The sequence below is a fragment of the Hypanus sabinus genome, chromosome 7, assembly GCF_030144855.1.
Source record: "Hypanus sabinus isolate sHypSab1 chromosome 7, sHypSab1.hap1, whole genome shotgun sequence".
Taxonomy (NCBI): domain Eukaryota; kingdom Metazoa; phylum Chordata; class Chondrichthyes; order Myliobatiformes; family Dasyatidae; genus Hypanus; species Hypanus sabinus.
This window is the reverse complement of record NC_082712.1, coordinates 84,210,365-84,234,424: the sequence shown is the minus strand read 5'-3', so window position 1 is coordinate 84,234,424 and position 24,060 is coordinate 84,210,365. Positions and strand designations below refer to the sequence as shown.

Here is a 24,060-nt window from a genome sequence, read left to right as displayed (position 1 = left end):
ACAGATCCACTCTGTGTTTTTTGGTTCTTTGTTATGAGGCCTAGCAAAAGATACACAAGTGGTGAGGTGTAGAGAAGGGAGTTCCATCTGACAGACAAGACGAGCTTTCATTTTTGTAACATCTTTCACATCCTCTGGAATGCAGAGCATAAGAATTTGAACAGATGATTTGTAAGAACTTAAAAGCAACACAAGCACACGTAAGAATTGATTGTGGACTTCAGAATGGGAAAGACAAGGAATCAAGATATCTAAGAAGTTTGTTTCATGAACACAAGGGACTTATAACAAAGATTGTATAATTGATTTTAGGATGGCCTGTGGTTTTGCTTGGACGTTACCTGGTAATAGGTTCCATTGTACATACAGCCGCACTGATTTCTCAGGACACACTTGTCTCCGCTCTGAACAAAGCCTTTGTCGCACTGACAGCCCTCGGCACACGGCTGGTCACAGAGCTGAGGACGAGGCTCGAGGCAGGTGGCTGGGCAGGCTGAGGCACAGGGCTGGTAGTGACTGTTCGGCGGGCATCGGAGAGCTACGGAGGGAGAAAGAAAGAAAAGGATGTCACAGCAGGAAGGGACACTTGGCTCTAAAGCGGAAACAATCTGCAGTGGTCAGGAACTTGTTTTCTGAGCTACGTACGGCAGAAGGTTTCATTTCTCCAGGGCCCAATAGTGACGTTGCGTTGCTGACACTGAGTGACGTAAGATTCCAGGGCCTCGCACAGCTGCTGCTTGTTGCCGTTCAGTGCGCACATGTCGTACACACAGTCCTGGAAGAAGGCCTGGGAGAGGGAAGAGTGGATCACAGATTATGATGTGAAAATATTCCTGCATCATCATGTTGAGAAAAAGAAATAAAAATATAATCTCACAAAGAGAAGGAGTAGCTAAAGTTAGTTGTATCAGTACTTCAGTGGAGTAAAGAAAATCACAGAGGCATGATAGAGGAGCTGTCCTAAATTTATTGGAAGGGAACACCAGCAGAAATGATGGAAGAGAGCAAGGGCTGGAATTTCTGGGAGTAATTTGGAAGGCACAGGATAGATACCTTCCTAGGAAGAATTATTCTAAAGACAGAATAATGCAACCATGGCTAACATGAGAAATCAAAGCCAACGTAAAAGCCAAAGTGAGGGCATATAATAGAGCAAACATTAACAGGGAGTTAGAGGATTGGGAAGGTTTTTTAAAACCAACAGCAGGGAACTAAAAAAGTCATAAAAAAGCCCAAGTAAGATAGCTAATAATATTAAAGAGGGTACCAAAAGTTTTTTCAGATATATAAAGTATAAAATAGACCTGAGGATAGATATCTGACAACTGGAAAATGGTGCTGGAGAGGTAGTAATGGGGGACAAGGAAAGAGTGAATGAACTGAATAAGCATTTTGCCACAGTCTTTACTGAGGAAGACACTAGCAGAATGCTGTAAGTTTGAGAGTGTCAGGGGACAGAAGTATGTAAATTTGCCATAACTAAGGTGAAGGTGATTAGGAAACTATAAGGTCTGAAGGCAGATAAGTCACTTGGACTGGATGGTGTACACCCAAGGGTTCAGAAGGAGTTGGCTGAAGAAATTGTAGAGGCATTAGTATTGATATTAAGAATCAATTGTTCCAGAAGACTGGAAAATTGCAAATATCACTCTACTCTTCAAGAAGGGAGAGAGGCAGAAGAAATTTATAGGCCAGTTAGTCTGACCTCAGATGGTAAGATGTTGGAGTCGATTGTTAAGGATGTGGTTTCAGGGTACTTGTGGGCACATGATAAAATAGGCCATAGTTTCCTTAAGGGGAAACCTTGCTGACAAATCTGTTGGAATTCTTTGAAGAAATAACAAGCAGGATATACAAAAGAGAATCAGTGGATGGTGTGTACTTGGATTTTCAGACCTTTGACAAGGTGCCACACATGAGGCTGCTTAACAAGTTAAGAGCCCATGGTAACATGGATAGATTATTGGCTGATTGGCAGGGGGCATGAGTAGGAAAAAGGGAGCCTTTTTTGGTTGTCTGCTGGTAACTGGGAGAATTCTACAAGGGTTTGTGTTGGAACCGCTCCTTTTAATGTTATATGTCAATAACTTGGATGATAGAATTGATAGCTTTGTGGCCACGTTTGCGGACGATACAAAAATAGGTGGAGGGGCAGGTAGTTTTGAGGAAGCAGAGAGGCCACAGAAGGATTTAGACAGATTAGAAGAATGGGCAAAGAAATGGCAGATGGATTACAGAGTCAGGAAACATATGTTCACGCACTTTGGTAGAAGAATTGAAAAGTGTAGACTATTTTTTAAATGGAGAGAAAATTCAGAAATCTGAAGTACAAAGGGACTTGGGAGTCCTCGTGCAGGATTCCCTAAAAGGTAATTTGCAGGTCGAGTCGGTGGTGAGGAAGGCAAATGTTAGTATTCATTTTGAGAGGACTAGAACATAAAAGCAAGGATGTAATGTTGAGGCTTTATAAAGCACCGGTGAGGCCTCATTTGGAGTATTGTGAGCAACTTTGGCCCATTATCTTGGAAAGGATGTGCTGACATTGGAGAGGGTTTAAAGGAGGTTCACAGAAATGATTCTAATATTGAAAGGCTTATCATATGAGGAGTGTTTGATGACTCTGGGTCTGCATTTAATGAAATTCAGAGGAAAGAGGGGTGATCTCGTAGAAAGCTATTGAATCTTGAAAGGCCTCAATAGAGTGAACATAGTGAGGATGCTTCCTATAGTGGGGAGTGAATATAAGAGCAGAGGACACTGCCTCAGAGTAGAGGGACATCCATTTAGAATGGAGAGGAGGAGGAATTTCTTTAGCCAGAGAATGGTGAATCTATGGAATTTGCTGCCACTGGCAGCTGTGGATGCCAAATCACTGGGTATATTTAGGGCAGAGGTTGACAGATACTTGATTAGTCAGAGTGTGAAGGGATCCAGGGAGAAGGCAGGAGATTGGGGCTGGGATGAAAATTGGATCAGCCATGATGAAATGGCGGAGCACTCAATGGGGCAAATGGCTTACTTCTGATCCTATATCTTATGGTCTTATAACCAACAGAAAAAAAACAATAATATATGCCATAGAGACATCTGCAGAGTTAATCTACAGCAAAATCCCATGATGTTTGCTGTATGCATTCTTTATGGAATATATCTTTTGCAAGAGGAGCAATAAGCTCCTATTTCAGATTCACCACAACAGGAAAATTGGAGCATCTGTTTTAAGGCTCATCAAAAGACAATTGCTTGACATTTGGGCATTAACTTTATGTTGTCTCATGGTGTCAGCTTGAATTGTATGCTTGTCTTTCTCTCCTGGGCTTTCAATCGATGACATTCTGGCATTGGTGGTCAGGTAATGCTCACAACTTGTCCAAGCTGGCCCTGGGGGCAGGGTATTTTGTTCGCTTGGGACCTTATCAAAGAGGTCTAAAGATGGTGGAGAAGAGCATAGCCAAACGCATGATAGAGAGGAAGTGACAGGAAAATGGAGACTCACCATTGGGTCAATCTTGTAGTGACAGGCAGCGAATGGGCCGAGATGATCTAACAACATCCCACAGTAGGAGGGTCCTTCGTAGGTGTCACGTTCAGCCTCAGTGCATTCTGGGGTCACCTCGGTATCTGTCAAGGTACAACTGAGAAAAAGAGGGTGGGGATGAGGGTGAAGGAGAAAGAAAAGATAATTAATATTTATTTCATATTATGGAAAAATGACAAATTCTGTTTTGTTGGCAGCTTCAGGTCAGTTTTTTTTTGTGATCTGCATGAATGATTTTATAAGCGGATCAGTAGTTTTAATCTTCTCTTTTGGTCTAATTTGGAAAGCTGGCTGGACCTGTCAAGCACACCCCTCTTCCTGCAAAAATTGTACAAACAACGTAAAGAGTCTTGGGCTAAGTGAAGGCCAACATGTCTGCCTTTGCATTTAGTGGGGTATTGTTGGCAGTTGAAAGTGAATGAAATAATCCTTTCTACAAAAATGCAATATTCTTAGATCTGAGATTAAGTCTCCTTCATTCACGTTACGAATGTGGAGCAACTCTGATGGGCCGAAGGGTACAAAGTCACCCCCTCCTTTTTGAGAATCGCAAGATTGCTATTATTTTGGGTCTGATACCCAGGAAATGAGAGAGATACACATCATGTCAGTAATGAGAGAGAAATGCAGGATAACAGAAAAGGCAGTTGTTATAGACAACGCAGAATACACAAGGTAGTGGAATGTCTCCTAACAAAAAGTGGAACTGAACCACTGATTACTGCTATTGTCTCCTGGAGAAGGAATTGTGTATTGAGTACTTCATTGAAACCCTTCAGGGGACAGCCAGAGTGGTCTGGTTGAGGGATTGCATCATCCCAACCTGATTGACATCTGAGACCCCATGAGTGAGGATAAAAGTCGGGTCTGGGGAACACCCCTCAGATGCACCAGGAGAAATGCTAGATATCCAGTGACAGTGTTTTATAGCGAAAGCCGGTGAGAGCTCGTGTGCGTCCTCCCTTGCCTGGGTGGCGGGCTTATCACGGAAGAACAGTTTAGCTAAAGGAGAGGTCATACTTGAACAGCCACAACGAGACACCGACGGATCGAAATCATAAAGGAAGGTTGGCAAAAACAATAGCGGTAACTGTTCCCATTCTTCTATCTCTCTCTGTCCCCAACAATTGCAACACAGCGACAAACACCGCAGCCTGTGTGAACCGAAATGAACTTTATATTTCCATCGGACAATTCATTATCCCCTAGACAACAATAGAGCTTATTCCTTATTGATTATTATTATACCCGCACTTTTAGGTTTAGTATTGACAACGTATATTATCTGTATATTTGCATTGATATTATTTTTGTATATTTTTACTAATAAATACTGTTAAAAATAGTATCACCAGACTCCAACGGACATCTCTATCTTCGCTGGTAAGTAACCCAGTTACAGGGTTCGTAACATACAGAACTAACTTCTTACACTTTGGAAAACTTGCTGCACCCATTATCAGTGGATCCTTAAATCCGATCTGCTGTACAGTTACAAAACACAGAGAGGTACTGTTAAAAAGTACTGTTACATTATTTGATCACCATCAAGTCTGGAGAAATAACAATGGACAACAAAGCTTTTCCAAAGTATTGCTTCCTCATTTTTTTTCGTTTGTGATTGACGGCTTGAAGCAGAACACAAATATAATTTCAGACCACTTGTATCATGTACCTCCAAGAGGAACAAGAAATTGCCCGAGGGTTTGGAGGCTTGCATGCCTCAATGACCCAGAGAGCGATGTTTTCTGGAGTCAGAGCTTCATGTTTTGGCTCTTGGTAGGGTCACCCATGCCAAACCGGTCAAGGAGTAGAGGCCAGACTAAGAGTGGTCCACCAGTCCTCCAGGTTCAGGGGTTCAGCTCAGGGCCAGCAACCCTGACAGGTGAAACAAAACTGTTACGGAAACAGCAATGAAGAATCCTTCTACATCTGAGTGTGACGGTATTCCTGAGTCTCCACCCAGAACTTACATGACTGACAGTAGTGAAAACCGACAGGAAGCTACTGACACGATGAAGGAAGCCCTGAACACCACCAGAGATGGAGGTCCTTCATTGCTGCCCTAAATGCCAGTGGTGAAATGGGCAATAAGTAAATATCATATAGGTATTTGGAGAAACAAGAAATTAACATTTATTGAATATAATGTGTTTAATTGGATAACAGTGCTGACACTTTGCAATAGTTCAACTAAGCTAAAAATGTTTTGTTGATTTTCATTTGTACTCAGTGCTGAGGCTGCTCACTTAAGTGTCCAACAATAGTCAACCAGCATTGATGGATACCAGTTACCCTGATAGCCTTTTTCCATGACCGCAATGTCCTGGTGAACATTTCACCATGCTCGTCACTAAAGTCTGAATGGGAATGCAGAAAATAAATCTTTAGTTGCATGCTGCATTTCAGGTTTTGTATGCTTGAAACATGTTGCCAACCAGCTACACTTAGTTTGGTGGTCTATAGTTGCTAAGAAAATTTTCAACTATATCCTTGAATACTTTCCATGTGATTTTCTCCGATCACACTAGAAGTTCTTTGAATTGTCTGTCATTGATGACCTGTTTGATTTGTAGTCCAACAATAATGCCTTCCTTAATCTTGGCATGTTATTCTGACTTGAAATAGCAAGTATAGGTGATTTCCAAAAAATGGTGCATGATAGGGAAATGTCATGGTGATTTTCATGATCAACAGTCCAAAATCCATAACATACACCCAAAAGTATTCAGGAAGCAAAATCTTTGTGGTCCAGTGTAATTGATCAACATGTGAATGTTTTGACTATTAGCCCATTCTCCATGGCACAGTTTAGAGCTTCAAAAAGTTGATCATCATTGATAATCTGAAGAGCTAAAGATGGTACCAAAGGTTTTTACAGATCTGGGCGATTTTTCCAGTCCATCAGTGAAACAGTTTAAATCTCCTGTCCTCATGTCTCTTTTTCCCTTTTTCAAGGTGGCTGGGGTCCTGTCGGAGTGCATGATCTACGGCTGCACTCAAACTATGTTCTTCAGACGATGGTTTCTCACTCTCGAAAATCTGGCATTTCAAGATCTCCAGGAGTGGCCTGGAAGACATGTGCCTTTGGGGTGTGGTCCAGTGGACAACCCGATTCCTCACTGCTGTTGGTGACGTAAGTGTTGCGGGAGATCAAAACATTGAGACAGCATGTGCAGCTGTCGGAGGCCTCTGCACTCTCTCTGAATGGTGAGAGAGAGAGTCTGCTGGCTGTCAAGTTTGGGGAACTCCAATAAGCGTCACTGCTACTTGTAACATCAAAAAAGAGAACTGCTGGCCTCCCCGTTCACTGTGAGAGGAGCCATATCTCTCTTTGCCTCTCTAGTGAGAGAGAAAGAGAAAGCCTGTCTGAGATGCTGAAGTGTTGGGATCGACAGCAGTCTTTGATGCACTTCAGATCATTGTCTCTATTGTTTCAGCAAACAATGATTTCCTATTGTTTGCATGGCGGGCGGTGGGGGAGAGGTTGATGCTTTTACTGCTGTTTGTGAATGGGAAGGCGAAGGGGAGCTTTGGGGTTCTCATGTTTTTCTATCAATCAGACTTTATGTTTTTTTCTCTCTTTCGTGGATGTCTGTGAAGAGTAGGAACTTCAGGTTGTATACTGTTTATATTCTCTGATATTAAATTGATCCATTGAACTATTAAACCATTGAATTCCTGCAATCCTTCTCACAATTCTCTGCTGGAATTTCAATGATCTGGGGAACGAGTCCTCTCCCTCCCTATTTGCCACTTACTTTTGGTCCACGTTCCAACTGTTACCGAAGTCGTTGACTCCCTTCACCACCTGTCCCTCGGGAGTACTGAAATCATCACTGGGGATCCCGTTGTAGTCACCGCACAGGCCGCACAACTGGCCGGAGTAGCTGGACGGGGGAGAGGGAGACAGGAGTGAGATCTGAGCGGTAGTATGCAGGGGCTGTACGAGGGGTAGTTCTTGATATTGAAATGTAGTGGGATTGGGAAACAGTGAGTCTGAGCTGGGAATTGTGGGAGAGCCATTGGTCATGGGAGTGGCTAGTGGCATGACAGGGAGCCCCAGTGGGTGCAGAATGTAAGGCTTTGAACAGGTTGCTTGGTGTTTCTTTGTTTTATGGCTGTCTGTGGGAAAGATGGATCCCAGGGTTATATTTTGCATGCATTATTTGATAATTAATGTACTTTGAATTGCCCGTGGTCTGAAGTCACCTTCCGTGTTAGATTGCAGACAGAGAGAGAGCACAGAACTGTGAGAGTGGTACTGAGTGTGGCATGATTAGCACGAAGATGGCAGCGTTGGGCACGTGGCACTGGGAGAAATCAGCAAGTGGTTTCAGACATGGACACACATGGTTCTGACTCATGGTGGGAAAATAGTGCTGGGTGTGGTGGACAGATGGAGGCTGGTCCCCAATGAGGATGTGGGGTGATGTATTGTAATAATTTGGAATGGCGATGCATGGAGAGGAGGGAGGAGGAGGATCGCAGAGGAAATCGTGTGCCACGTGGCCAACTGCCAGAGGTAAATGTTCTGACACAGAGAGTGGTGGGTGCATGGAATATGCTGCCAGGAGTGGTGGAAGAGGCAGATAGATCGAGGACACTTAAGAGACTCTTAGATAGGCACATGGATGATAGAAAAAATGGTTATGTAGGTGGGAGGTGTTAGATTGATCTTGGAGTAGGCTAAAAGGTCGTCACAATTTCGTTCCCTGAAGGACCGGACCGGTACGGTGCTCCAGTGTTCTAAGTTTGATGTAATTGTGAGCACTGCTCGGAGGTGCTGAGGAAACGAACTGAGCATCAGAGTGGCAGGAGTAGTGAACAGCCGGTTGGACGAGGAGTTGGCAGTGAACTGGGATAAGGAACGCACAGGAGCATAGAGTACTGGATGGAAACTAGTGAATATGGTGTAAACACTCCGATTTTGGCACAATGGACAGAGATAGGTGTGGGAGTAATGACAGTAAGATGGACAATACAACCCTACACATACCCGTATCACCGAGATGTGGGTTCCCCAGTACAGCAGAAGGAGAGGGCTAGACTTACTCGCTGGTAATTTTCACGTCGACGTGGTGCCTGCCATCATAGCGAACTGTCAGACCAAAATCTGTCTGCAGCACAACGTATCTGCCAGAAGGCTTGATGGTGATGCCAGGGATCGGGTGGATGGGAATGGTCACAGGCTCTCCATTCACCTGGAAGGCAACAGACAGAGAAAGCCACAGAGTCAGTCAGTTCCAGGCCGGGGATAGACTACAGTTTTTCCATAGGAAATGAGAAGAAACCAAAGGCCGTCAGACTCTGATCAGGGTGTGTCTCAGGATCCTGGTGAGTGAAATCCCAGCCGTAAACCCAATGCAATCACAAGACCCTGTCGGGTATTGATAATTTAAGATGCCATAGGCCCGTTTTCCTTGAGACAGGCAGCTTGGGAGCTGTGTAGCTTCGGTTGTTGTGAGGAGTAGACCAAGCTGTGGGCATGCCGCAGTCCAGCTGAGGAGACGCCAGAGACTGTGTAGGGCGGCACCCTTGCTCGGTTGGTGGTGCTGCCCTCCAGTGTTCAATTTGTGGAATGACAGACTGTATTGCAGGGAACTGTACTATCAATTTGTGGCAACCGTCGCTGAAGGTCTTGGACTGCATATATGTTTTTTTGCTTGTTATTTTGAATGTGCTGTGTATGTTTTGCGCTTTGGCCCCAGAGGAACTCTGTTTTGTTTGGGTCAATCCACGAATGGATGTACGATAATTAAACTGGGTAATGGAGGTTCTTGATGATGGATGCCACTTCCCTGCAACAGCGTTTTATGTACAAACGGTTTGTAGATGTGCTCAAAAGTTTGAAGGGTTTACCTGTGCTGGACAGGGTACATCCACTACTTTTCCCCATTCTTCCCCATCCCTATCAGTCTTGATGAAAGGTCTCAGCCAGAAATATCAACTGTTTATCCTCTGCATAGATTCTGCCTGACATGCTGAGTTTCTCCAGTGCTTTGTGTGTGTTACTTCAGCAGTGAGACATTTTTGGTCCACACATTGCAGTTTATTAGAATGAAGACTGATCTTACTGACAGGGTACATGCTGGAAGAACTATCCCTTGAGGAATAATCTTGAAATAGGGTATCATATCAGACCAAAATGTTGTCGTAGGGCTCAGGCTAGCAACTCTGACTGATCAAACAAAGTTGCTATGGAAACAGCAACGATGAAGAATCCTTCTACATCTGTGTGGGATGGTATTCCAGAGTCTTCACCCGGGACTTGCATGACTTTTGTCTTGTGATGCCAGCAACCAATGGATGAATGATGCTGGGACACATCACAGCAATGTAACTTGTGGTCATTGGGTGTTTTGGGTCTTCCAACATCAGACTCTCGCCCAAGTGACTCAGGAAGGGTTTAAAAGGCCCAGTAACATTGATCTATGGGTCACACCTCTTATTCAGAGACATGTACAGGCTCGCTCAGCAGCCTTTGGGATGGTCCTGATGGCTCTTCTCTTTGCAGCCCTCCGTCAAGCCAAGCAGAGAGTAGGTTCTGCACAGCAAGGAGCCAGAAAAACCTCTACACCCCACCTCTATGGGCTCACATAGTCCCCTCCATCCCTGAGTCTGATACTGTTTCACCACCTCCTGGTATTTCGTTTGCAGTTTCAGCCTCTCTCACCTGGACGGCCCGGTTTCTGAGTATTGACACGGTGATGCCGTAGATGCTGATATAAACTGCTTTGACATATGACACTGTCTTCACTCCGTTGCGATGCTCGTTGGCCGTGTACACGGTGAACGGGGTCAGGCTGGAGTTGCAGGGCTTGGCCAACACGTATATGCAGTTGCCCTGGAAGTTGAACTTCCTCTTGTCAAAGGAGGTGTAGTGGGGGTCTCCGGATGCGGAGCAGGTAGATGAACCTAAAGGACAGACAGTGAGAGAGACGAGTGAGTAAAGTTCACATTTTTAGAGGCAGAAGAATTGCCACAGCAGATTGCAACTGTGTGGGCGTGGGTTATCTGGTGCCACGGTAGTGAAGTGGTTAGCGCGGAGCTATTACAGCTCCTGGTGTTGGAGTTCAGAATTCAATCCCCACTTCCTCTGTAAGTCGCTTGCACATCCTTCCCTGTGTGGGTTTCCTCCGGGTGCTCCGGTTTTCCCTCATAATATGAAAATGTACTGGATGGTGGGTTAATTGGTCATCGTAAACTCTCCCATGATTAGGCTGGGGGTTAAATAGGGCGTTACTTGACGGCGCGACTTGAAGGGTTGGAAAGGCCTATTACTCTCTGTATCCATTGTGCAACAGAATGGAAGCAAAGATTAAACCCATTCACTCAGCAAAACCCCTGACCATTTACCTTTAGGATAACAGCCCTGGACACCACCCTTATTGTCACAGTACTCGTCGGGGTCACAGCTGGTGTCTGTGCACTGGACGTTGTTGCTGGACAGGCACTTACACACCTGGTTACAGGCCTCAGACCAGATCACCTCCCCAGGCTGGAAACACAAAGAGATACACATTAGATTGTGGAGAAGGAAGGCCCGTCTGAGAGACAAGGGAGCCTGGATCTCTATAGCACCTTCATGAACACACGTTTAAAGTCTCTCTCAGATCTGCACGGGAGAGTGAGGCAAAATTGTGCGAACATTCAAAACAGTGACTTCAACACAGTAATTTCAGAGCCTGACACAAGAACACCGATATTACCTGGTAATAGGTTCCATTGTACATACAGCCGCACTGATTTCTCAGGACACACTTGTCTCCGCTCTGAACAAAGCCTTTATCGCACTGACAGCCCTCGGCACACGGCTGGTCACAGAGCTGAGGACGAGGCTCGAGGCAGGTGGCTGGACAGGCTGAGGCACAGGGCTGGAAGTGACTGTTCGGCGGGCACCGGAGAGCTACGGAGGGAGAAAGAAAGAAAAGGATGTCACAGCAGGAAGGGACACTTGGCTCTAAAGCGGAAACAATCTGCAGTGGTCAGGAACTTGTTTTCTATGCTACGTACGGCAGAAGGTTTCATTTCTCCAGGGCCCAATAGTGACGTTGCGTTGCTGACACTGAGTGACGTAAGATTCCAGGGCCTCGCACAGCTGCTGCTTGTTGCCGTTCAGTGCGCACATGTCGTACACACAGTCCTGGAAGAAGGCCTGGGAGAGGGAAGAGTGGATCACAGATTATGATGTGAAAATATCCTTGCATCATCATGTTGAGAAAAAGAAATAAAAATATAAACTCACGAAGAGAATGAGTAGCTAAAGTCAGATGGATCAGTGTTTCAGTGGTGTAAACAGAATTACAGAGGCATGAGAGTGGAGCTGGCCAGAATTGATTGGAAGGGAACACCAACAGGGATGACAGCACAGCAGCAAGGGTTGGAATTTCTGGGAGCAATTTAGAAGCACAAAATAGATACATTCCAAAAACAAAATATTCTAAAGGCAGAACAATGCAACCATGGGAAGTCAAAGCCAACATAAAATACTAAGAGAGGGCATATAATAGAGCAAAAATTAGTGGGAAGTTAGAGGATTGGGAAGCTTTTAAAAACCAACAGAAGGCAATTAAAAAAGTCATAAAGAAGCAGAAGATGGAATGTGAATGTAAGCAAGGCAATAATATCAAGGAGGATAGCTAAGGTTTCTACAGATACATAAAGTATAAAAGAGAGGCCAAGGACAGATTATCTGATGACTGGAATATGATGCTGTTGAGATAGTAACGGGGGACAAGCATATGATGGACTGACTGAATATATATTTTGCATCTGTCTTTACTGTGGAAAATACTAGCATTAAGCCACAAGGGGGCAGAAGTGTGTGAAGCTGCCAGAGATGGTGATTGGGAAATTGAAAGTACTTAAGTCACCTTGACCAGATAGACTATACCCCAGGGTTCTGAGGGAGGTGGCTGAAGAGATTCTGGAGACAGTAGTAATGATCTTTCAAGAATCAATCGTTTTGGAGGAATGAAACTTCACTCTTAAAGAAGAGGGAGAGAGAGAAGAAAAGAAATTACAGGCCAGTTAGTCTGACCTCAGTGGTTGAGAAGATGTTGGAGTCAATTGTGAAGGATGGAGTTTTGGGCCTTCTTGGAGGCACATGATAAAATAGGTTGTAGGCAGCATGGCTTCTTGACAGGGAAAGCTTGCCTGACAAATCTTTTAGAATTATTTGAAGAAAATACAAGCACGATAGATAAAGGAGAATCAGTCAATATGTGTAGTTGGAGTTCAAGAAGACCTTTGACAAGGTGCCAATCATGAGGGAGCTTATCAAGATAAGAGCCCATGGAATTACAGGAAAGATACCAGCATGGATAAAACAGTGGCTGATTAGCAAGAGGGAAAGAGTGGGAATAGAGGAAGCCTTTCCTGCTTGGCTGCCAGTGACTAGTGGAATTCTACTGGAATCTGTATTGGGACTGCTCCATTTAACATTATATGTCAATGATTTCGGTGAAGAAATTGATAGCTTTGTGGCCACGTTTGCAGATGATATGAAGAAAGGTGGAGGGGCAGGTAGAATTGAGGAAGCACAGAGGCTATAGAAGGACGTAAACAAATTAAGAGAATGGGCAAAGAAGCAGCAGATGGAATAAAGCATTGGGAAGTGTATGGTCATGCACATTGGTAGAAAAAATAAATGTGTAGACTATTTTCTAAATGGCGACAAAATTCAGAAATCAAAATTGCAAAGGGACATGGGAGTCCTCCTGCAAGATTCTGTAAATGTTAACTTGCATGTTGAGCTGGTGGTGAGGAAGGCAAATGCAATGGTAGCATTCATTTTGAGAGGACTAGAATATAAAAGCAAGGATACAACGACAAACTGGGGAGAGGCTTCATCTGGAATACTGTGAGCAGTTTTGGGCCCCTTATCTCAGAAAGGATGTGCTGACATTGGAAAGAATTTGAAGGAAAATGATTCTGGTACTGAAAGACTTATTTATGAAGAGTGTTTGATGACCTTGGGCCTGTACTCACTGGAATTCAGAAGAATGAGGGGTGATTTCATTGAATATTGAATATAGAATGTTGAAAGACCTCATTAGAGTGGATATAGTGAGGATGCTGCCTATGGTGAGGGAGTCTAAGACCAGAGAACTCAACCTCAGAACTGAGAAATGTCCATTTAGAATGGAGATGAGGAGCAAATGCAAACATAAGTAAATTGCAATAAATAGTGAGAACATGAAATAACAAACAAAGAGTCCTTAAAGTGAAATCGTTGGTTGTAGGAACATTTCAATGATGGGAAGTGAGTGTAGTTATCCCCTTTTATTCAAGTGCCTGATGGTTGGGTGGGGGGGGAGTGGTAGTAACTGTTACTGAATCCGGTGGTGCGAGTCCCGAGGCTCTCGTACATTCTACCTTATGGCAGCAATGAGAAGAGAACGTGACCTGGGTGGTGTCAGTCACCAGTGATAGATACTGCATTCCTACAACAGCATTTCATGAATGAGATGGTAGAGAAGACAAAAGGGTAGAGAGGAAATGACAGGAAAATGGAGACTCACCATTGGGTCAATCTTGTAGTGACAGGCAGCGAATGGGCCGAGATGATCTAACAACATCCCACAGTAGGAGGGTCCTTCGTAGGTCTCACGTTCAGCCTCAGTGCATTCTGGGGTCACCTCGGTATCTGTTAAGGTACAGCTGAGAAAAAGAGGGTGAGGTTTGAGGGTGAAGGAGAGAGAAAAGGTAATTAGCATTTATTTCATATTATGGAAAAATGACAAAAATTCTGCTTTGTTGGCAGCCTCCATCAGGGTTTTTTGCCCTGAACACTTTACATCCTGACAAGCAAATGAAAGGAGGGGGCCAGATCAATATGGTCACGTCAAGTGACAATGAATTTTATGTAAAAAGGTTAAGAAACACAAGTTAGATAATTATCGCACTGCCCATGTAATTACACCCTAACCGTTCGCCTCGCCCTAAGCTAACCCTGGCCTTCATACCTGCAAACACCCTCGCGCACACTCCCCACAAACCCTTGGCTACACTCCCCACAAACCCTTGGTTACACACCCAACAAACCCTTGGCTACACACCCCATATATTTTGGCCCACCACACCATCACAAGCCAACACCTACAAACCCCCACAAACCCTCGGCTACACACCGCAACAAACTCTTGGCTACACTCTCTCATAAAGTGGCAGGGTCGCATGACACTAAATCTCCAGTAATGAGATCTAGAAAAAAGAGGGAGAATTATCCCATTTCTCCACATATTTACAACCTAACCCTAATGCATGATCGTATTTATAAATGAATCAGTTGGTTTATGTCTTCTTTATTCATTTGCAAAAGCCCTTCGTTCTAATTTGGAATGTGGACTTGACCTGTCAGGTCCACCACTCATGTTTCTGAAATGTTTTGCTTGATCACAGATGAACTTTCAATTTTCCCGAGTCTCTGTGATCTCAAGCGAGAAGCTACAGATTCCTTCCTGGAAGGTTTTCCTAAATTCTACAAACAAGGTAAAGAACCTTGGGCAAGTGACAGCCAGCATGTCTGTCTTTGCATTCAGTGAGATATTTTTGTTGCACTTGAAAGCAATATAAATAATCCTGCTGTAAAAAATGCAATATTCTTTGATTGAATTTAGGTCTTCCTCATTCACAGAACTAACTCCTTTCACTTTAGAAAACTTGCTGAGCCCACTACCTTGGTGGATCACTAAATCTGATCTGCCGCACAGTAACAAAACACAGAGAGGTACTGTTAAAAAGGCTACATTATTTAATCACCATTAAGTCTGGAGAAATAACACTGGACAATAAACTTTTTTAAAACAGTATTGCTTCCACGTTTTTTTTGTTCATGACAGACCACTTGAAGCTGAACACAGACCTCTTGTATCACATATCTCCAAAAGGAGCACAAATCTGTTGGGTTTGGAGGCTTCCTTGCCTCAAGTGACCTGGAACCATGTTGGTCAGGGTCAGGGCTTTATCTTTTGGCTCTTGCTGAGGTCACCCATGCCAAACAGGTCAGAGAATAGATAGAGGTCAGACTAAGTCCTCCAGGTTCAGGGCTTCAGCTCTAGGCTAACAACTGGAACCGGTAAATCGAAATTGTTACAGAAACCGCAAAGAAGAATCCTTCTGCCACTTAACGTGACAGTATTTCTGAGACTTCACCTGAGACTTGCATGACTGAAATCTGAGAGGAAGCTACAGACACAATGGAAGAAGCCCGGAACGCTACCAGAGATGGAGGACCTTCAGTGGCCTCTGTCGGTCGCAGTTGATCATAGGTACTGCGCTTCTGGTAGTTACTGGGGTGTGGCTTCCCCAGGGCGCAAGCCAGGGCAGAGTTGATTTGGAGATCCGTCTGTTGCCCATGCAGTGGGACCCCCCTCTCCATGCTGATGACGGGTCCAAAGGAACGACGGAAGTCGGTACAGTTTGGTGCCGGTGCTGGGTACAGCAGTCAGCCGCCTTCAGGACTCCAACTCCGGATTTTTCTCGGGGTTTACTCCCAAAGCCTTTCCCGTGGGCGGGTATAGCCGCCAGGAAGCGGGTGTTTGAAATCAGAGTTTTCTCTCTCCTAGATGAGCTACCATCCATGGTTAACGAGCCCCATCTGCCCGGAGCAACTGGTTTTAAGGCACCAGTGGCCCGCCTTTGCCCCTTCTCTCGTCAGTGAGAACAACTCTGCCGGGCATAAGCACTATGCCACACGTGAAGGCCAGGAGTTGGACTTGGTTCAAAGAGCCTGTTTGAGACACACGCCATGAAGAGCATTTGTTCAGCAGTGGGAGCTCGTTCCCACTACCACCCTTCAGCTATGACTACCCTTGGAGGACCTTCACTGCTGTCCTAAATGCCAGTGGTGAATAGGCAGTAAGTAAGTAATTATCATGTAGGAAATTGGAAAGACAATAAATTAACTTTTATTGAACAAAATATGTTATGCTGCTGCTGATGCTTTGCAATAGGTCTACTGAGCTAAAAATGTTTTGTTGATGACTTCCATTTCTACTCTGTGTCTGAGGCTCCTCGCTTAAACATCCAACAATAATCAGCCAGCACTGATGGGATCCAGTTACCCCGATACCATTTCCCCATGGCCACAATATCCTGGTGAAACTTTTCACAATGCTCTTCATTGATAGTGCTAAGATTTGAAGGGAAGAAGTCAAAATGGGAATGCAGAAAATGAATATTCAGTGACACACTGCACTTGAAGCATGTTGTCAACTAGCTACATGTAGTTTGGTGCTTTGTAGTTGCCAGGAAAATCACTGAATGCCTTTCATGCAATTTTCTCTGCTCCCACTAGAAGTTCTTTGAATTGCCCATCATTGATGACCTGTTTGACTTGTGGACCAACACAAAAGCCTTCCTTAATCTTGGCATCAGTTATTATGACTTGAATTATGAATTGAAATAACAAATATAGGTGATGTCTAAAGAATAATGTGTGATAGTGAAATTTCATGGTAATTTACAGATGAGAAGCTCAAATTCCGAAAGATGCACCCAAGACTATTCAGCAAACAAAATCATTGTTGTCCAGTGTAATTGATCAACGTATGAATGTTCTGACAATTTGTCCATTCTCCATGGGACAGTGTAGAACTGCAAAAAGGAGGTAAATTCTTCATTGTCTGAAGAGGGAGACTGAAACATCGAGACAATGTGCATAGCTGATGGAGGCCTCTGCACTCGAGTGATCTCTCTCTGGATGGTGAGAGAGTCTGATGATTCTCGAGTTGGGGAACTCGAATAAGCAATGCTGCAGATGCAACATTGAAAACGCAAGCTCTTGGACTCCCCTCCAGCTGTGGGAGGATAATATCACTCTCTCCTTTGTTATTGAGAGAGAAGGTCCATTTGAGATGTCCAGATGGTGAGATGGACAGTAGTTTTTGATGGACTTTAGATCATGGTCTCTGGGTGCTTGCAATTATTTACTTGGTAGGTGGTGGGGCCTGATGCTTTTGCTGGAATGCGAGGGGAGGGGGATGTGGGGATGTTTGATGCATTTGTTGCTACGTGTGGTTGGGAAGAAGGGAGGGAGAATTTGGTACTCAAATATTTTTCTGTCACTCGTTCTTTCTTTTTCTCTGTTTTGTGGATGTCTGTGGAGAGTAAGAATTTCAGGTTGTATACCGTATACATTCTCTGATATTAAATTGAACTATTGAACCATTGAATTCCTCCACTCCTTCCTGCAATTCTCTGGGGAAGGATCAATGATTTGGGGAACAAGTCCTTTGCCTCCCTATTTCCCACTTACTTCTGGTCCACGTTCCAACTGTTGCCGAAGTCGTTGACTCCCTTCACCACCTGTCCCTCGGGAGTTCTGAAATCATCGCCGGGGATTCCGTTGTAGTCACCGCACAGGCCGCACAACTGGCCGGAGTAGCTGGACAGAGGCAGAGGGAGATGGAAGTGTGATCAGAGTGGTAGTATGCAGCGGCTGTACGAGGGGTGATTCCAGACATTGAAGTGTACTGGGACGGGGAAGCCGTGAGTCTGAGCTGGAAATGTTGGGAGAGCTGTTGGTCATAGGAGTGGGTAGTGGAACGACAGGGAGTCCCAGTGGGTGCAGAATATGAGGCTTTGAACAAGTTCCCTGGAGTTTCTTTGGGGAAATGGTGCTGGGTGTGGTGAGCAGATGGAGACTGGCTCAAGAGGGGATGTGAGGTGATGTGCAGTCAGATACCTTGTGATAAAAAGGAATGGTGAGGAGGGAAAAGGAGGGAGGATGAGGATCGCAGAGGAAATCGTGTGCCATGTGGCCAGCTGTAAGAGGTAAATGTTTTGACACAGAGTGGTGGGTGCATGGAATGTGCTGCCAGGGGTGGTGGTTGAAGCAGATACATCGAGGACATTTAAGAGACTCTTAGGTAGGCACATAGATGATAGAAAATGGATTATGTAGGTGGGAGGTGTTAGATTGATCTTGGAGTAGGCTAAAAGGTCGTCATAATATCATTCCCAGAAGGACCTGGACTGTGCTGTTGTGCTCTCAGTTCTATGTAACTGTGAGTACTGCTCAGACGTGTGGGAGAAACTGAGCATCAGAATGGCAGGAGTAGTGAACAGCCGGTTGGAAGAAGAGTTGGCAGTGAACAGGGTTAAGGAATGCACAGAAGCATTGAGTACTGGATGGAAACCGGTGAATATGGTGTAAACGCTCTGATTTTGGCACTCAATGGACAGAGACAGTTGTGACAGTGAGATGGAAAATACAATGCAACCCTACACAGACCCATACTGCTGAGATGTGGGCTAAGCAATATGGCAGAAGGAGAGGGCCAGACTTACTCGCTGGTAATTTTCACGTCGACGTGGTGCCTGCCATCATAGCGAACTGTCAGACCAAAATCTGTCTGCAGCACAACGTATCTGCCAGAAGGCTTGATGGTGACTCCATGGATCGGGTGGATGGGAATGGTCACAGGCTCTCCATTCACCTGGAAGACAACAGACAGAGAAAGCCACAGAGTCATTCAGTTCCAGGCCGGGAATAGACTACAGTTTTTCCATAGGAAATGAGAAGAAACTGAAGGCTGTGAGACAGATCAGAGTGTGTCTCAGGATCTCGGTGGGTGAAATCCCAGCCATAACCCCAATTCTAACTCCAATGCAATTGCAAGACCCTGTTGGACATGGATAATTTAAGATGCCGCAGCCCGTTTCCCTTGTTTGACAGAGAGACTGGCGGTTTGGGAGCTGCATAGCCTCGGCTGTAGCGAGGTTTAGGCCTCAGTCTGTGAGCTTGCCTGCTGCCACTGTCCAGCTGAGGAGACACTGGAGGTGGTGTAGGTGTAGCATGCTGCCTGTGTTCAGTTGGGGCTGGCCTCTCCCATTGGTGCTGCCCTCCAGTGTTCGATTTGTGGAATCACAGGCTGTGTGGCAGGGAACTGTACCGTCAATATATGGGACTTGTCACTGAAGGGTCTTGGACTGTATGTGTTTTTTTTGTGTAACTATGTTTGTTTTGCTCACTATTTTGAATGCTCTGTGTATGTTTTGCACCCTGGCCCCAGAGGAACACTATTTTATTTTGCTGTAACCACAAATGACTGAATGATAATTAAATTTGATTTGTTTTGATCTGATCTGGTGCCCGGACATGTTGGAACATCCATTCTGGCATCGTGTTTAACAACCAGTAAATATGAACAATTAAATGAGTGAAAACTAGATTTGTTTCCTAAGGGTAGTTTGCTGGTCAACAAACAGATTTTTGCAGCAACTGCTGTTGTGTTGGTGTGCCCTTTCTTGAAAAGTACACACATACATATACTGGGTGATTGGGGTTTTTGATGATGAATGCCACTTTCCTGCCACAGTGTTTTATTTAGATTTGCTCAGTAGCTGGGAGGGCTTTACAGTGATGGAGTGGATAGTATCCACTACTTCCCCCCCCCCCTTTTTCCTTTCTAGTACTGATGAAAGTTCTCAGCCCGAAATGTCAACTGTTTATACCTCTCCAATAGATTCTGCCTGATATGCTGAGTTTCTCGAGTGTTTTGCGTACGTTAGCAGTGAGACATTTTGGGTTCACACATTGGGGTTTATTCGAATGAAGGCTGACCTTACTGACAGAGTACATACTAGAAGAACTATCCCTTGATGGATAATCTTGAAAAAGGAGTTTCATATTGGATTATATCCTGGTGCAGGTATATCATCTTCAAGAGGACCAAAATCTTGCCATAAGGTTTAGAGACTTGGGTGCTTCAATGACCTGGAGAGCTATGTTGGCTAGAGTCAGGGCTTTGGTAGGGTCTTGGTAGGTCACCCATGCCAAACAGGTCAAAGGGTAGAGGCCAGTCCACTGGTCCACCAAATTCGGGGGTTCAGCTCAGAAATAACAACGCTGACTGGTCAAACAAAATTGTTATGGAAATAGCAATGAAGAATCCTTCTATGTCCTGAGGCTCCACCTGGGACTTGCATGACTTGTTGGCTTAAGTGCCACCAGCAATCAATGGATGAATGATGCTGGGACACATTCTAGGACACAGCACAGGAATGTAACGTGGTCATTGGGTGTTTCAGTTTTCGGTTTATTCAACATCACTCGCCCAGGTGACCCAGGCAGGGATTATCAGGCCCTGGCTTGTGACCCAGCAGCACTGGTCTATGGGTCCTCATATTTACATATCCATAGGCTCGCTCAGCAGCATCTGAGATAGTCCTGATGGCTCTTTTCTTTGCAGCCCTCCGTCAAGCCAAGGAGAGAGTAGGTTCTGCACAGCAAGCTGCCAGAAAAACCTCTACACCCCACCTCTATGGGCTCGCATCATCTCCTCCATCCCTGAGTCTGATACTGTTCCACCACCTCCTGGTATTTGCCTTACAGTTTCAGCCTCTCTCACCTGGACGGCCCTGTTCCTGAATATTGACACGGTGATGCCGTAGATGCTGACATGAACCGCTTTAACATATGACACTGTCTTCACTCCATTGCGATGTTCATTCGCCGTGTACACGGTGAACGGAGTCAGGCTAGAGTTGCAGGGCTTGGCCAACACATAAGTACAGTTGCCCTGGAAGTTGAACTTTCTCTTGTCGAAGGAGGTGTAGTGGGGGTCTCCGGATGCGGTGCAGGTGGATGAACCTAAAGGACAGACAGTGAGAGAGCCGAGTGAGTAAAGTTCACACTTCTAGAGGCAAATGAATTGCCACAGCAGATTGCAACTGTGTGGGTGTGGGATATCTGGTGCCATGGTAGCGAAGTGGTTAGCGCGGAGCTATTACAACTCCTGGCCTCAGAGTTCAGAGTTCAATCCTCACTTCCTCTGTAAGTCACTTGCACATCCTTCCCTGTGTGGGTTTCCTCCGGGTGCTCCGGTTTTCCCTCATAATCCGAAAACCTACTGGATGGTGGGTTAATTGGTCATCGTAAACTCTCCCGTGATTAGGCTGGGGGCTAAATAGGGCGTTACTTGACGGCGCGACTTGAAGGGCTGGAAAGGCCTATTACTCTCTGTATCCAATGTGTAACAGAATGGAAGCAAAGATTAAACCATTTCGCTCAGCAAAACGCCTGACCATTTACCTTTAGGATAACACCCCTGGACACCACCCTTGTTGTCACAGTACTCGTCGGGGTCACAGCTGGTGTCTGTGCACTGGACGTTGTTGCTGGACAGGCACTTACACACCTGGTTACAGGCCTCAGACCAGATCACCTCCCCAGGCTGGAAACACAGAGAGATACACATTAGAGTGTGAAGAAGGAGGGCCCATCTGAGAGACAAGGATTTCTCTTTTTTTGTAATTTTTTTTTATTGTTCATCATCAAACATTTCCATAAGATGTATTTCAGGCGTTGTACATGTATATCATATGATCATATATGTGACAAATCTCCACATAGTATTTATCTGAGGTATACACTTATAGAAAAGAGTAGAAAGAGAAAACAAGCAAAAGGAAAAAACCATGTACAAGTAGGGAGTGATTTTTTTTAACAACATTCATTGATGTGTGAGAATAATATCAGATTTATGAGGCATTATGCAGTTAAACCATTTTTCCCAGTATGAATCAAATTGTTCCAGCTTATGATTAACAGATGCTGTTATCTTCTCCATTTTGTACATGTCCATTGTAATTTCCATCCATGCAGTTAAAGTTGGGTTCTCCTGTGATAACCATTTCCTAGTAACAGTCTTTTTACCAGCCACCAACAGTATATTCATTAAATATTTATCTCTTTTCAATCATTCTTGAGGTATATATCCAAAATGTATGGTCTTACTCTCCAAGGGTATTTCACATTTAAAGATGTCTTGTAGGGCATTGTGTATCCCCCTCCAATAGTCTTTGATTACAGGGCAGTCTCAAAAAATAAGATAATGATTTGCATTTTGATTTCCACAAATTCTCCAGCAAACAGGGAGGTTACTATTATAATGGGATTTCTGAGAGGGTGTAGTAAAATATATAATTAAGTTTTTCCATCCAAACTCCCTCCATTTCTATGAACTGCTACACTTCCACTGATACCTCCATACTATTGTCCATTCTTCCTCAGATATAATTATCCCTCCTTCCTTCTCCCATTTTGTTTTAATGTATGAAGTCAAATGTGTTTTAAGATTTGACAGAACTTTATATAGCACCTTTGTGAACACACGTTTAAAGTCTCTCTCAAATCTGCACGGGAGAGTGAGGCAAAATTGTGCGAACATTCAAAACAGTGACTTCAACACAGTAATTTCAGAGCCTGACACAAGAACACCGATATTACCTGGTAATAGGTTCCATTGTACATACAGCCGCACTGACTTCTTGGGACACACTTGTCTCCGCTCTGAACAAAGCCTTTGTCGCACTGACAGCCCTCGGCACACGGCTGGTCACAGAGCTGAGGACGAGGCTCGAGGCAGGTGGCTGGACAGGCTGAGGCACAGGGCTGGTAGTGACTGTTCGGCGGGCACCGGAGAGCTACGGAGGGAGAAAGAAAGAAAAGGATGTCACAGCAGGAAGGGACACTTGGCTCTAAAGCGGAAACAATCTGCAGTGGTCAGGAACTTGTTTTCTGAGCTACGTACGGCAGAAGGTTTCATTTCTCCAGGGCCCAATAGTGACGTTGCGTTGCTGACACTGAGTGACGTAAGATTCCAGGGCCTCGCACAGCTGCTGCTTGTTGCCGTTCAGTGCGCACATGTCGTACACACAGTCCTGGAAGAAGGCCTGGGAGAGGGAAGAGTGGATCACAGATTATGATGTGACCTGCATTGTCATGTTAAGAAAAAGAAATAAAAATATAAAATCAGAAACAGAAGCAGGAGCTGAAGTCAGATGTATCAATGTTACAGTGGAGTATAGAGAATTACAGAAACACAAGAGAGAAGCTGTCCTAAATTTATTAGAAGGGAACACAAGCAGGGACGAAGGCAGAGCAGCAATGGCTGGAATTTCTGTGAGTAATTCGGACAGCACAGGATAGATAACTTCCGAGGAAGTGTTATTCTAAAAGCAGAATGATGTATCCATGGCTGACATGAGAAGTCAAAGCCAACATAAAATACTAAAAGAGGGCATATAATAGAGCAAAAATTAGTGGGAAGTTAGAGGATTGGGAAGCTTTAAAACACCAACTAAAGGCAACTAAAAAAGTCATAAAGAAGCAGAAGGTGGAATCTGAATATAAGCAAGGAAAGAATTATCAAGGAGGATAGCAAAGGTCTCTGAAAGGTATTTCACTGCTTTAAAAGGGATGGGGGGGTAAGGGGAGGAGGGGTGGCATTACTGGTCAGGGATACTATTACAGCTACAGAAAGGGTGGGTAATGTAGCAGGATCCTCTTTTGAGTCAGTACGGGTGGAAGTCAGGAACAGGAAGGGAGCAGTTACTCTACTGGTGGTATTCTATAGCCCCCCCTGGTAGCAGTAGAGATACTGAGGAGCAGATTGGGAGGCAGATTTTGGAAAGGTGCAAAAATAACAGGGTTGTTATCATGGGTGACTTTAACTTCCCTAATATTGATTGGCACCTGATTAGTTCCAATGGTTTAGACAGGACAGAGT

General features: G+C 44.6%; 1 protein-coding gene across 1 annotated transcript in view; it reads right to left on the bottom strand.

Moving 5' to 3' along the window:
• The window catches only part of LOC132397492 (IgGFc-binding protein-like), a 238,387-nt gene that overhangs the window by 119,313 nt on the left and 95,014 nt on the right, over nt 1–24,060 (bottom strand). The window contains 16 exon segments of the mRNA XM_059976322.1: nt 342–538; nt 646–787; nt 3,497–3,635; nt 7,300–7,428; nt 8,594–8,742; nt 10,215–10,456; nt 10,898–11,039; nt 11,251–11,447; nt 11,555–11,696; nt 14,065–14,203; nt 17,802–17,930; nt 18,836–18,984; nt 20,899–21,140; nt 21,582–21,723; nt 22,779–22,975; nt 23,083–23,224. Of these exon segments, the coding sequence (XP_059832305.1) occupies nt 342–538; nt 646–787; nt 3,497–3,635; nt 7,300–7,428; nt 8,594–8,742; nt 10,215–10,456; nt 10,898–11,039; nt 11,251–11,447; nt 11,555–11,696; nt 14,065–14,203; nt 17,802–17,930; nt 18,836–18,984; nt 20,899–21,140; nt 21,582–21,723; nt 22,779–22,975; nt 23,083–23,224 (2,619 nt within the window).